The sequence below is a fragment of the Leopardus geoffroyi genome, chromosome B1, assembly GCF_018350155.1.
Source record: "Leopardus geoffroyi isolate Oge1 chromosome B1, O.geoffroyi_Oge1_pat1.0, whole genome shotgun sequence".
Lineage (NCBI taxonomy): Eukaryota > Metazoa > Chordata > Mammalia > Carnivora > Felidae > Leopardus > Leopardus geoffroyi.
In genome coordinates, this window is record NC_059327.1 from 114,288,554 (window position 1) to 114,302,292 (window position 13,739).

Consider the following 13,739-nt stretch of genomic DNA (forward strand, 5'->3'; position numbering starts at 1 on the left):
AGATTTAAAGCAGTTATGTGACTTACTAAAGTCAAAAGGCTAGTTAATGACAGGATGTGGTTTAAAATCCATTGATGAGTGTCACAATGAGCAAATTAGTATAGTTGTAGTGAAAGCTAGTATTTACAGTTGTCATTTTATTTTATTTTATTTTATTTTATTTTATTTTATTTTTGCCTTTGGTCTTCAATTACTTTTTCTGTCACTGATGCCAGCTTGAAATTCAGAGTTGAATCTACTGTGTACGAATGTCTTTAAATTGCTCTATGCTAAATTATTATACAGAGTTATGAAGTAAAATAAATAGGAAAGACAATAAAGAAATCCATCAAATTGTTGAAGCATTAAAACAGAGCCCAACTCAGGGTTTGAACCTGTGAACCGTGAGATCATGATGTGAGCCGAAATCAAGATTTGGACGCTTTACTGACTGAGCCACCCAGACACCCCGAAATGCCATTTTTTTAATGGACATTTGTCCGAGAAGTAAATCTTGAGAAACTCTACCATTTGATTGTTTTCAGGCACCAACTCCAGATACTTACAGAGGAAAATACAGAGAAGATCATGCAGACCCAGCCGGCGCTTATGCAGATGAAGTGAAGAAAATTATTGAAGAAGCTCATAACAGTGGAAGGAAGGTTGGTATTTGCAGCTTTGAAAACATCTTAACATTGTTTATAAGATGGATTGAAATCATTGTGAGAATTGGAGAGGTGAAAAGGGTTAGAGCGCAATGCCCTTTTTGTTCTTCTCTGCTTACATTTCACTTGGTTCATATTTTTTAAAGTTCATTATTATAATCATGCCTCTAAAACTATCTATTTTTATTTATTCTAGAAATGCAATCACTATGGCTTAATTCTCCCCTTCTCAGTGGGAGGCAGACTATGGTCCAAAGGGGTAGGGGAGGAGAGGATTATGAAAGACTCTTCCAAATGATGGAGGGAGGGGAAGAGGCACAGTGGTTCTGGGACCTCAGAACCAGTGCAGGCTCCCAGGCCCAGGACGCCTTGGTGCTTCCCTTGAACTGGTTCAACTGTCCCGAAGCTGCACAGCCCGGGTTAGCCAAGGCAGAAAAGATGTTTCTCCAATCTGAACCTAGACTTCTAAGACAGCACCAGAATCCCCCAGAGTAAGAGTTTCCATTTTCTCAGTCGTCACCCTACTAGCTTAACATCAATTCTCAGCCCATTTGGGGGTTACTTATGTGCTTTGCCTTGAATGTTTATTTATTTTTGAGAGAGAGAGACACATACACACACACAGAGACAGAAACAGAGAGACAGAGCACGAGTAGGGGAGGGGCAGAGAGAGAGGGAGACACAGAATCCGAAGCAGGCTCCAGGCTCCCAGCTGTCAGCATGGAACTTGACGCAGGGCTTGAACTCAGGAACTGCGATATCATGACCTGAGCCGAAGTCCGACAGGACACTTAACCAACTGAGTCACCCAGGCGCCCTGACATGTGCTTTGCGTTTAAACTGGCTTATGGCATCAACATGGCAATAAAGAAAACCTCCATTTTGATGAAAAGGAAGTCTTTACTTTTTCCAATTCAAATATTTTTATCTTAGTGCCTGGAGAGTCATTTGCATTTCTTAACTGTTTTCTTTCCATTCGTTCATTTTCCATATCTTCAGATGTGCTATCTGCGCAGCTAGCCCCCAGCTCTACCTGTTGTGGGGAGCTTCATATGCTTTCCTTTTTGTTTGTTTGTTTTGTTTTGTTTTGTTTTTTGGCTTTTCTTATTCAAGCATAGCCTATTCTTCTTTACACAAACGGTAAACAGTTCTTCCAGGGAAATGCTTACATTATTAAGATCACATGGTCTTTTTGCCTGCTGCAAAGGTTCCCATAGCTTTTGGAGCACATTAGCATTCAGTAGTTATTGAATTGATGCTTTCCTGTTAAGAATGCTGAAAGCGATGAGCAAATAGAAGATGGATGCTTCAGAATATTAGATGTGCTTACAAGGTCAGGGAATTTTAGAGAAGCAATCTCTTAAGTCCAGTGGCTTCATGTTATAGCTAGTAAATGAAATATTCCAAAGGGAAGAACGTAAGCCAAGGTAATAGAGTTACTAAGATGTAGTCTGGTTCTCTTGATTTCATATCTCATACTATGTCTATGCTTTCTCTGCTTGATTCAGTGTTATCTATTGTCTGCCCCCCATTTTCTTCCCCTCCAGAGCATTTCATCTGCAGTTTCTTTTGTGAACTGCCTAATTCCGTTGAGTTAAGCCTGGGTCAGGGTAAGAACTTGAAATAAGGCGCAGTAACTAAAGCGCGTGGCCACAAGTTGCTCTCCCCTTTCCTTAGAGCAGATTCCGGGTGCAAGCAATCCTCATTCACCAAGCTGAGGAAACAGGCACCACAGGAATAGGTTTAGAAACTGGGTAATTTTTTAGAAGTTCATATCAAAGACTGATCCAAACATCATTCTCGTTCAGCCAGTCCTCGTGAAAACACTGCATTTAAATTAGTAACAGAGAAATGGAAGTCGCCCTCTCCACCGTTCCACTGGTACTGTGGAATTTCCGAAACTGATGCTTCAGATCAGTTTGCATTTCCAGCACGGACATCTTTTCTTGGTCATCAAATGGCCTGTCTGACACCTGCCACAGGCACATTCCCACCCAAAATAACCTGCTCTATAAAAAGTCCTCGTTTTTAGGGGGTTCAAGGGGAACCTAATGGACTTTGACCCCATCTTCTCTTGTGTAGATTGCTGCCTTTATTGCTGAATCCATGCAGAGTTGTGGCGGACAAATAATTCCTCCAGCAGGCTACTTCCAGAAAGTGGCAGAGTATGTACTTGACTTGGGCATCCTTGGTCAGACTGAAGGCTCTGTGACAGTTCTACAAGGCCATACTGGTTAAAATATTGAAGTGCTTGCAGACTAGCTGGTGAAGAGCCACTTAGGCATGCCTGCCACACCGGGACTCCCCGGAGCCCCTCCACCTTTCCAAGATCCAGCAAATAAAGGGTGTATGTGGTCCAGCAGGGGGCCTCCAGGACCCTGCTCCATTCCCCAGCCTGGCATCCTCTCTGGCTGGTGCCCATGCTTACCAATCAGTAAAATTGGAAGATTAACCCTGCTGGTTCACTTCTTTCTCTTCCCACTTAAAATGCCACAGTAGAGCTCACATCAAGCAGCACAAACCTCCATAATATAGAACATGTCTAATCTGGAAATAATGTGATTATATTGCAAAGTCAGTGACATCACATAGATGCTTTGGGGATTTGAGCGCTGAAATGTTTTTGACAATGATTACAAACCTCAAGTTAACGACATTTTTTCAAGTCCTCCATAATCTATATCTTCGTGGGTGGGTTTGGGGACCCTCCGTGACCCGAAGGCATTAGATTTCCTTTTTGCTTTTCAGATATGTACACAGAGCAGGAGGTGTGTTTATAGCTGATGAAGTTCAGGTGGGCTTTGGCCGAGTTGGAAAACATTTCTGGAGCTTCCAAATGCATGGTGAAGATTTTGTTCCAGACATTGTCACGATGGGGAAACCAATGGGCAATGGCCACCCAATGGCATGCGTTGTAACAACCAAAGAAATTGCAGAGGCCTTCAGCAGTTCTGGGATGGAATACTTCAATACGGTAAATTTTGGCCTCCCAGTTTATGCTAAGAGGGAAAAATAATGCATGTTCTTACACTTCTTGCCAATGTAGTAAAGAATAAAGTTCAGTATTGCCAGCTAACCACCCCAGGACACTAGCCAAACTTGGATCTAACCATATTTCGTTCTATCTGGCATAATTCTTGTATTTTTCCTTGTGTATCTTTCCCCTTCCTAAAATGATTAATTGTTCTTGTAATAAATGGTTGCCTTACTAAACTCTACAGGTTATGTTTCACTCACAGACGATATGATTGCCTTTATTTTGTATCACATTTAAATTCCCCAAGCATTTCTAAAGTGCTTAGATGATACAATACTATAAATGTTATATGGCTGTCACAGGAGATACTAAATATTCTATCTTTGGGAAATTTTATTTCCTTGGTTTTACCCCCAAAAGTCATGAACTTTAAGCTTGGAAAAATTATTATAGTTTGTGCAGTACGTGTATTAGGACTTGTGACAACTAATAGTAAGATTCAAACCGAGGACATAAATTATTTGGAGAAAATGTCATTGCGTAGCTGTTTTCACACAACTGTTCAGGGACCGAAGTCCACATCCCCCTCATTGAACCACATTCTGAAATTCTTAGTTCCCAACGCAGTGTCTCGTTTTTGTTTGGATGAACTAATAAATTCCATGATAGTCCTTCATACCAATTATGCGGCATGGAGTCTATGATTCGGAATGAATTTTCACTCAGTTGTAAATAAATAGAATCACACCATATCCTAAATCTAAAAAGTTTGCATCACAAGAGAAAAACTTATTGAAATAATATCTTTATCTGCTTATGTATGAGCCAAATTTCTCATAGATGAAGCAATACCACTAATTCAACTATTATGTTTTTATCTTTTTTTCTGCAGTATGGAGGAAATCCAGTATCTTCTGCTATTGGTTTGGCTGTCCTGAATGTAATTGAAAGTGAAGACCTTCAAGGAAATGCCACGAGAGTGGGGGATTATCTTACTGAATTACTCAATAAACAGAAGGCTAAACATACTTTAATAGGAGATATCAGGTGTGCTTATCATGAGATTGTCATATGGTTACTCACTTTTCCACATGAAAATAACTTATCTTATAAACTTAAAATAAATTACATAAAATTTAATCTAGAAAATACTGAAGAACATAAAAAACAAAATTTGTTCTTTTTTTTTTTTTAATTTTTTTTTTTCAACGTTTATTTATTTTTGGGACAGAGAGAGACAGAGCATGAACGGGGGAGGGGCAGAGAGAGAGGGAGACACAGAATCGGAAACAGGCTCCAGGCTCCGAGCCATCAGCCCAGAGCCCGATGCGGGGCTCGAACTCACGGACCGCGAGATCGTGACCTGGCTGAAGTCGGACGCTTAACCGACTGCGCCACCCAGGCGCCCCAACAAAATTTGTTCTTAATCCAGAACCCTGATATCACCACTGTTAACTTTTGGGTGTATACCTTTCTTGACTTTTATACTTCAATGAATAAATAAATAAATAAATAAATAAATAAATAAATAAAATGACATCCCGGAAAACTTGATATTTTTCATAGATATATATAAACTTTACATATTTATCATCATTAATGTCCTGAGAAGCTAAGTAGTATGAGAAGGTTGTTTTTAAGACTTTTCTTTTACAATTAAGTAAAGAAAAAAAAAAAGCTGGATGAGAAAAACAACTTGGTTCAAAAACTAGAAAGACCTGTGACAGTGGGTTGGTATCTTGGATTAGTTAGAATCAATAACAGTTACCCCTACAGGGAATCATATCCAGCTTCAAATGAAAATGAGGTTTGGGGACAATGTTAATCTTTTGTGACAGTGCAGTGTCTGATAGAGTATCTGTCAAGTTTTCTTTCTTTACCTTCCTCAGGGGCATTGGCCTGTTTATCGGAATTGACTTGGTGAAGGACCAGCAGAAAAGGATCCCCGCCACAGATGAGGCTCAACATGTCATCTACAAGTAAATGCACCCCCACACCTGACTGGTGTCCTGGCTTGAAAGATGCCCCTCCCCCCCCCCATTTGAAAGCTTCCTTTACTTCCTCCCACCTCTCCAAATAAGGGAAGTTTGAGACACGTGCATGAGAATATTGAACTGCTCTGTGTTCACATCATTCTTTTTTTCTTTTCTTTTCTTTTTCTCTGAGAGGGAGGGAACCTTTTTGCAAGCGGGGGAGGGGAAGAGAGCGAGGGAGACAGAGAATCCCAAGCAGGTTCTGTGCGATCAGTGTGGAGCCCAAGGCGGGGCTGGATCTCTCGACCCTGAGATCATGACCAGAGCTGAAATCAAGAGTCGATGCTTAAGTGAGCCACCCAGGCACCCCTAGATCATTCTTAAATAATCTTAGTTACCATTTGTGTGCACTCACATATATTTCCTGCACTAATTAGGATGAAAGAAAAGCAAGTGCTTCTCAGTGCCGACGGACCTCATAGAAATGTGCTTAAAATAAAACCACCTATGTGCTTCACTGAAGAAGATGCCAAGTTTATGGTGGACCAACTCGATGAGATTCTAACAGGTCTGTTCACAGATGTTTAAGATGCCACCCTGTCCCACACCCAGTCATACATGACTGTGCTTGTTCTTCATGACAGAAGTGAAGGCAGTTGGAAATGAACATATGACTTTGTATATAGAACTAGAAAAAGAAAATAATAACTATGTAGACTCTTAGTTAAATCAAAAATTTCTGTTTGCACTCCCGTAACTACAGATCTAGGTTTTTAAGGAACTGACACAACTTTATTTTTATTGGTTCTCACTTTTTTTTAAGTTTATTTTATTTATTTTTGACAGAGAGAGAGAGAGAGTGGAGGAGGGGCAGAGAGCAGGGGAGAGAGAGAAAATACCAAGCCCCAACTCAGGGCTCGATCCCACGAACTGTGAGATCATGACCTGAGCCGAAATCAAGAGTCGGACACTTAACCGACTGAGCCACCCAGGCGCCCTTATCTGTTTTTGCTTTTCAAAAACTGCATGTCTGCATTGTACTATGCACCACAGACGCGGGACGATATGGTATTTCGGCATTGTACCATGAAAATGCGAGAAACGTTATTAATAAAAATTACAGGTTACAGGTCAACAGTTATTTGCTATATGCTGAACTGTTTGACTTGTCTATTTTACTTATTACATTTAACTTTTGAGGGTTTTTTTTTTTTTTTTTTTTTGCCATTCAGAATTATCCCTATCATAGGAATTTAGCTTTTGCTTACCTATATTATATAATTCGGTAGGTTAATTTGTTTTTCTGTTATGAGCATAAACTGAGATTGAAAGTAAACTAGGAATGTACGGGGCGCCTGGGTGGCTCAGTCGGTTAAGCGTCCGACTTCAGCTCAGGTCACGATCTCACGGTCCGTGAGTCCGTGAGTTTGAGCCCCGCGTCGGGCTCTGGGCTGATGGCTCAGAGCCTGGAGCCTGCTTCCGATTCTGTGTCTCCCTCTCTTTCTGCCACTCCCCCGTTCATGCTCTTTCTCTCTCTGTCTCAAAAATAAATAAACGTTAAAAAAAAAAAAAAAAGAAAGTAAACTAGGAATGTAAAAACCATGTTGAAACACATAACGTACTGTCCAACGTTAAGATATTTTGGGGTTGCTTTAGTTATATCTTTAAGATTCAACTTCTCTGCTCCCTTCTCAGACGTTTGGGGTTAGGGTAAGGCTGAGAAGCCAGGAATAACAGAGCATACAACATAGATGATCGATCTTGGAAAAGTTGAGAGTCAGCCCAAGTTATTTGTGATGTAGTCACTGTCTTTGGACCAAGGGCACACTCACACTCACCCCTAGCACACTTTTCTCACACACTGCATTCATGCGGGTCCTTCTGAAGGGCCGGGTGGAAGAGTGTAGGATAGGCAAATCTGTCACCATTGCTTCAAAGTCACCTCAGAGCTGGAGCATTACTGACGGTGGGCCAAAGAATTTCCTTTGAAAAATTTTTTAACGTTTATTTTTATTTTTGAGACAGAGAGAGACAGAGCATGAATGGGGGAGGGTCAGAGAGAGGGAGACACAGAATCTGAAACAGGCTCCAGGCTCTGAGCTGTCAGCACAGAGTCCGACATGGGCTCAAACCCACAGACCGCGAGATCATGACCTGAGCCGAAGTCGGCCACTTAACCGACTGAGCCACCCAGGCGCCCCGAATTTCCTTTGAATAACGTGAAGGAGGCATACCTAGCAGGTTCAGTGCCACTTGTAAATGATAATGATGGAATGTTGCAATAAAAGTTTCAAAGCAGCAATTCTAATAGTGACATGTTTTAAACACATTACATTTACTTCTTGATTCTTCATGAAGCGTACTTCTATAGATACCACAAATGTTTTTTTAAAAAATTTTCAATGTTTATTTATTTTTGAGAGAGAGAGAGAGAGAGAGCAAGAGGGGGAGGGACAGAGAGAGAGGGAGACACAGAATCTGAAGCTGTCAGCATAGAGTCTGATGCAGGGCTCGAACTCAGGGACTGTGAAATCATGACCTGAGCTGAAGTTGGATGCTTAACCGACTGAGCCACCCAGGGGCCCCCAAAATGTTTTTTTTTTAGTATTTTATGTTATCCTGTCTTCTCCACTATATCTCCCTTGATGTAGTTGTGGAAGAAGCCATCGGAGCCAAAAGTGAGAGTGTGACCTCTGAGAATACTCCGTGCAGAACAAAGGTAAGAGTCTGCTACTCTGTTTTTAGAGGAAAAGGTTAAAACTTTAGAAAATTAACTGAAAGGAATGCAAATTAAAAAAAAACCGTACAATAATTTTTAGAATAAAATCCATCTTTGCTAGGGTTGGCTTACTGTTGCAATTTTGTGTGCACAATTAAATTTCAAGGCAAGCATCCTACCACTTGAAAGGAATAAAACCAAAGAACCATTATTACTGGATCACTCCCATACCCTCCTTCCGAAAAAAAACTCCTCCAGCCTGCAAAGACGGCCTTCAAAATAAAAAGAGAAATGATTAAAAATGTCCTAAGCATCCTCCTGTTGGAGGGTCACCTGACGCTGCCTCGGATTCCCGCACACCATTCTTTTTTTTTTTTTTTTTTTTTAATTTTTTAAATGTTTGTTTATTTTTGAGAGAGACAGAGTGTGAGCAGGGGCAGAGAGAGAGGGAGACACAGAATCCGAAGCAGGCTCCAGGCTCTGAGCTGTCAGCACAGAGCCCGACGCGGGGCTGGAACTCACAAACCATGAGATCATGACCTGAGCTGAAGTCAGATGCTTAACCGACTGAGCCACCCAGGCGCCCCACTGCACATCACTCTTTAAAAGCAGCAGAAGCGTTAGCAGGTGGCTCCAAAATGCCAGGGTTTGGTCCTGAAGTGAACTAAAGTATAAACTTCAAATTCTGGGGCCTGAGAACCATCTGGCACCAAGTGGCCTAGTTTCTGCATTTGATGTGCTTCCAGCAGAGGGCCTTTCCATTCTCTCCCTGAGCCGCCCAGGGTGTGAGAAAGTGCTCCCCAGCTCAGGAAACAGAGAGGCAAAAACTTGAGAGGCTTTGTTGCATAATTTGCTATTTGTTTATGACTTGGACACACAAAGGAACACTCAGTGCCTCGAAGCCGCCCACACATACGGCACCCTCAGCAAGGTCCTTCTCATGGAAAAACATTAGGCCCTTTGAGAGAAAATGGTTTGCTAACAGGACTGCTTCTGTTTCTTGGTGGAACACAAACCGATTCTAGAAATCAATTCTTACCTGCAGTTTAAGAGCAGCTTGTCAAGGCTAGGACAGAATCGTAGCTGAGAACTGAGCCAGCATTGAAAAGGAGCCTACAAAAAAGGGAGCTCTCAATGAGAATCGAATGCTAGAGTTAGCGAACACGTTTCTGAAATTTTGGCTTGGAGTCCCAGATTTTTTTTTAATTTTGTTAATGTTCATTTATTTTTGAGAGGGAAGCAGAGAGAGAGAGAGAGAGAGAGAGAAAATGAGAAGAGCGGGGGAGGGGCAGAGAGCGCAGGAGACACAGAATCCGAAGCAGGCTCCAGGCTCTGAGCTAGCAGCACAGAGCCCCATGCGGGGCTTGAACCCACAAACTGTGAGATCATGACCTGAGCTGAGGTCGAACACTTAACCGACCCAGCCACCCAGGCGCCCCTGGAGTCCCAGATTTTATGCTGACCTCACATTTCAAAGGTCCACAGAAGATACTCACCAGGGTTAGAGAGGAACAGCCAGTGTCATAGTGTCCTGTTTGCCTGCTGGCCTGTTGAGTCGGCCCTGCAGAGGCGGGGCGGCTCGGAGGGGGGCGCGCCTGCTGGAGTTTGTGCGTCTGCGCCTGTCTTGCAGATGCCTAACGAAGCACACTCGGAATTGCTCAGTGAAGGCACCTCGGATCCCAGAGAAAATCCCAGCCGAAAGAGAAATGGATTGTGCACAGATAAGCACTCGCTGCTCAGTAAGAGGCTCAAGACATGAGAGATTAACATTTTAAAGCAGGATAAATATCCAGGGTTCTAGAGAATGAATGGAAGTGTCTCTTCGGTTAGTACCTGTGTTGTACCCTCTAACAGTAGAATTTGCATTTCATTTAGATGTGTAAATAAAAAGGTAACAGAGTGAAAAGAATAAGCCAAGTGAAAATCAAACCATGTCAAGATTATTAGTTCAGCCTCTAGCCTGTTAATTCCCTACTTAAGATTTCTGAAAGTACTTTATTTATTCTACTAAACTTATGCTTCAAACTGAATATTAAGCTGGCGGTTTTACTTCTCATGTGTTAATGTTTGAAATGAGAGAGCAAAGTACAATAGGTTCCTTAACTTTAGAGACGTGATGCCTTAAAATATGAATGAATCATTCTTTATTGATTCAATTTATATTTATTTTGGGGCTATAATCAAAGATGATGTAAACCAAAACATTTTTACTAGAAAAGCGTACCCTTGTTTTGCACAGAACACTAGGGGTGGTAAAAATCAAAGCCATTTGGAAAAAATCACATACAGCAAATGTTAAGAAGCAAATGGATAAATCAGGGGCACCTGGGTGGCTTAGTTGCGTAAGCATCCAACTCTTGGTTTCAGCTCAGGTCTTGATCTCACGGTTTGTGAGTTCAAGGCGTGCATCCGGCTCTGCGTTGACAGCACGGAGCCTGCTTGAGATTTTGTCTCCTTCTCTCTCTGCCTCTCCCTCACTCATGCGAACCCTCTGTCTCAGAAATAAATAAACATTTTTTTTTTAAAAGAAGTAAATGGATAAATCAGACTTCTGGCAAAGGACTAAGTAAATCAAGATCTTGTGGAGTCGTGGTGGGGGCCTGGCGGCAGCAAAGAACACAAGAAATATATTCAGAAACACAAAGATGTAGCTGGACTGGCAGCAGTAGTCAAAGCACTGTGCTCAGTGAGGAGACCTCAGCTCTAAGTCAGGTTGTGACGCCTTGTCCACTCATTTACCTGGCAGTTAGGAAATTAACTTCCATCCAATCACCTTCCTTTCTCATCAAGTTTATCAGTACCCAGCACACTCCCACACACACAAGAGAGGGAGCTTTGGGCACACATGCCCACGTACAAACACACACACACACACACACACACACACACACACACACACTTCTAACCACACATTGCAAAGGGAAGTGAGGAAATATGGGACCTCCAGATTCTCTTTGCAACATGCTGATATTGTGAGACATTCACTTGGAGGCCAATATACTGAACTTGGAAGAAATTTGAATTTTAGTATTTTAGTATTGACTTCCCATTATCTCTCTATTGCCTTCCTAACATTTATTAAACTTTGTATTTTGGGTTTTGTTGCATAAGAAAGAGAGAATAATTCTGCTGTGGCTGTTTCATGATAACTGAGAGGGATGTTGAGAGGAAAATGTAAAATCTTCCTTTCTGAGTTTGTCATTAATTAAAAAGCTATTTAAAAAAGCAAAGTCTCATTATTAAATACTTTTTTCCTCCTAAAAATATAATTGACCCTGTGGATTCTGGCTGGATAATGCTGAGGTTGGTTCCCAGGAGCTGGCAAAGAGGAGGGGGTATAGAGATATCTGTGGTTGGCTTCTAAGGAACACATCACCAGATCTTTCACAACACAGGTCAACACCCCTATAAGCACCCTCTCATGGGCATGCTCAGTGTTTGTTCTCTTTTCTCATTGCAGAAGGTATATATGCTCAAGAGAGGAAGGCAAAAGCAACCCATACCCGCGTTATATGTTTCCAAGTATAAAATAGAAAATTAAGACTTTATTCTTTGATGTACTCCCACTCTTCTTCCTTGCCTATAAATTAGATTTCCATAATAAGGAGGAGAGGTCTGGAAATAAATGACATGTTCCTGGATGTAACAGAGACTACCTGTGTATGAGGTTCCTGGTAATCCCTTCATTTCCATGATGTCACAATTGAGGGTGTGTCAGTTTGGGTCCTCTGGGTCTCTAGATTGAGTCCCAAGATAGTTGAAAGTACAAGAGATGGCTTGGGGGTAACTCCTGTGAAAGATAAAGAGGCAAAGAAGCAGTAGTCAGGAAAAGCTTTCAGGTCTGACATGTATGAAAAGAGAAGAGTCAGAGGGAAGATTTGAGCAGGAAGAGGCTGGACTGAGATGCAGCTCTGTGAGAAGTCTCTGCCAGTGCATGGCTTGCCCATGAAGAACTGCTGGGCAGAGATGACCGGGCCCTGGTATCCCTACTGTCTCCCCTCACTGGCTGGGAGCTCCCAGGGAACACGTATCCAGCTTGAATGCAGCTGTGGATCTTGAAGATGCTGTAGCTAGCGGCCGTTGGCTGACTGCACTCCTCACCACAGGCTCCCTCTTGAAGGGAAACTGAGCAGCACACCCATGGCTGCCATAGTCTGCCCCTTGTACCACATGGATCCACTTCCCCACACATTTGGGGAGCAGCTCTTCAGCGATTCCTTAGTGCATCTCTCTTCCTCAGGGGAGACTTAGAAGAGTGAGCTTCGTGGAACAAACTACAACTCCTGTCACTGCAAGTAGTCTCAGGGCCACAACCGGTACTCATCATCTCCCTTCTCCACTACTGACATTCCACTCACCTTTGGCCATCACTTCTGGATGTCCTAGTAGTGGTGTGTCTCAAACCCTCATTCCTCTGGAAACTATGCCCTTCTCAAGCCAAGGCTGAGGCACTATCCATTCACAGCTACAATTAGACAAGGAGTACCAAGAGATATCAAAGTGTACCATCTGAGTTTCACAGATGTCCTGCCTCCCCTGCTGTGGAACAGCAGTGCTACCTCCTCCTACAGATAAAGGTCAATTAACTCTGCCAATATGGTGACTCCAACTCCTGCTTTCTAGATGCAAGGCGTCCAAGGTCCTCATGTGTTGGTTGGAGCTTACAGTTTAGTGGAACTCTTACTTTGTCCCTCCCCAAAAGTACACCCCTTTGGGGACCAGAGGCTCCAATGCTACAGATTCCAAAGCTGTAGGGATAGGAAAAACAAAATTCTTCACTGAGTCATCGATGGTAAGTGGGGCCATTCCTGGTTTCACCCCTTGGATCTAGGATCCTCCTGGGGACACACAGTGCCTTATGGAGGTCCCTGACTGGGTGCAGATACTGCCATCTGAAGGATAGCACCCCATCCTTACAGAGTATGACCTTTAAGTGGGCTCCTTAGCTGTACCTTTATTCGGGAAGGGCATTCCAATGCTCTACCAGAGTGGCAGCTTCTGGATAATGTAAATGTAATACAACCAGCCTATTTCATGGTCATGGGCCCGCCCTACCCATTTTCATTGTAAAGTGGGTTCCCCTTTGGATGATATTTTGTGGGATTCCATGTGTCTCAGGCACTCTATAAGCCCCTAGACTGTGGTTATAGCTTAGGCTCTGTAAGTAGGAGACCCAAAGGCAAACCCATACCCTAAATAGATGTCTATTCCTGTGCAAATAAACCACTGGCTCTTCCGGGACTGAAGGGGCCCAATGTAGTCAATTTGTCACCAAGAGGCCAGTTGATCTCAAGGGATAGTGTCATGTCAGGGACTCACTCTTGGTCTCTGCTGCAGGCAGATTAGGTATTCAGAAGGGGCAATAGTTACATCTGTCTTGGCAAGTGGGAGTCCATGCTGTGGGCCAACACATTGCATCCATCTCT

At 42.6% G+C, this 13,739-nt stretch overlaps 1 protein-coding gene across 5 annotated transcripts in view; it reads left to right on the forward strand.

The window, feature by feature from the left end:
* ETNPPL (ethanolamine-phosphate phospho-lyase) overlaps positions 1–13,739 on the forward strand; it is a 53,169-nt gene that overhangs the window by 18,356 nt on the left and 21,074 nt on the right. For 3 of the 5 annotated variants that reach the window (XR_006710696.1, XM_045470826.1, XM_045470847.1), the window contains exons 6-12: positions 525–641; positions 2,727–2,809; positions 3,393–3,618; positions 4,514–4,668; positions 5,511–5,600; positions 6,032–6,162; positions 8,246–8,313. Coding sequence is in view for 4 of the 5 variants with exons in the window: in XM_045470826.1 (XP_045326782.1) it covers positions 525–641; positions 2,727–2,809; positions 3,393–3,618; positions 4,514–4,668; positions 5,511–5,600; positions 6,032–6,162; positions 8,246–8,313 (870 nt within the window). In the remaining variant the exon portion in view is untranslated. Of the gene's footprint in view, positions 1–524; positions 642–2,726; positions 2,810–3,392; positions 3,619–4,513; positions 4,669–5,510; positions 5,601–6,031; positions 6,163–8,245; positions 8,314–9,943; positions 10,344–13,739 lie in introns of those variants that run through there. The other 2 variants (XM_045470835.1, XM_045470818.1) reach the window with 1 other exon arrangement.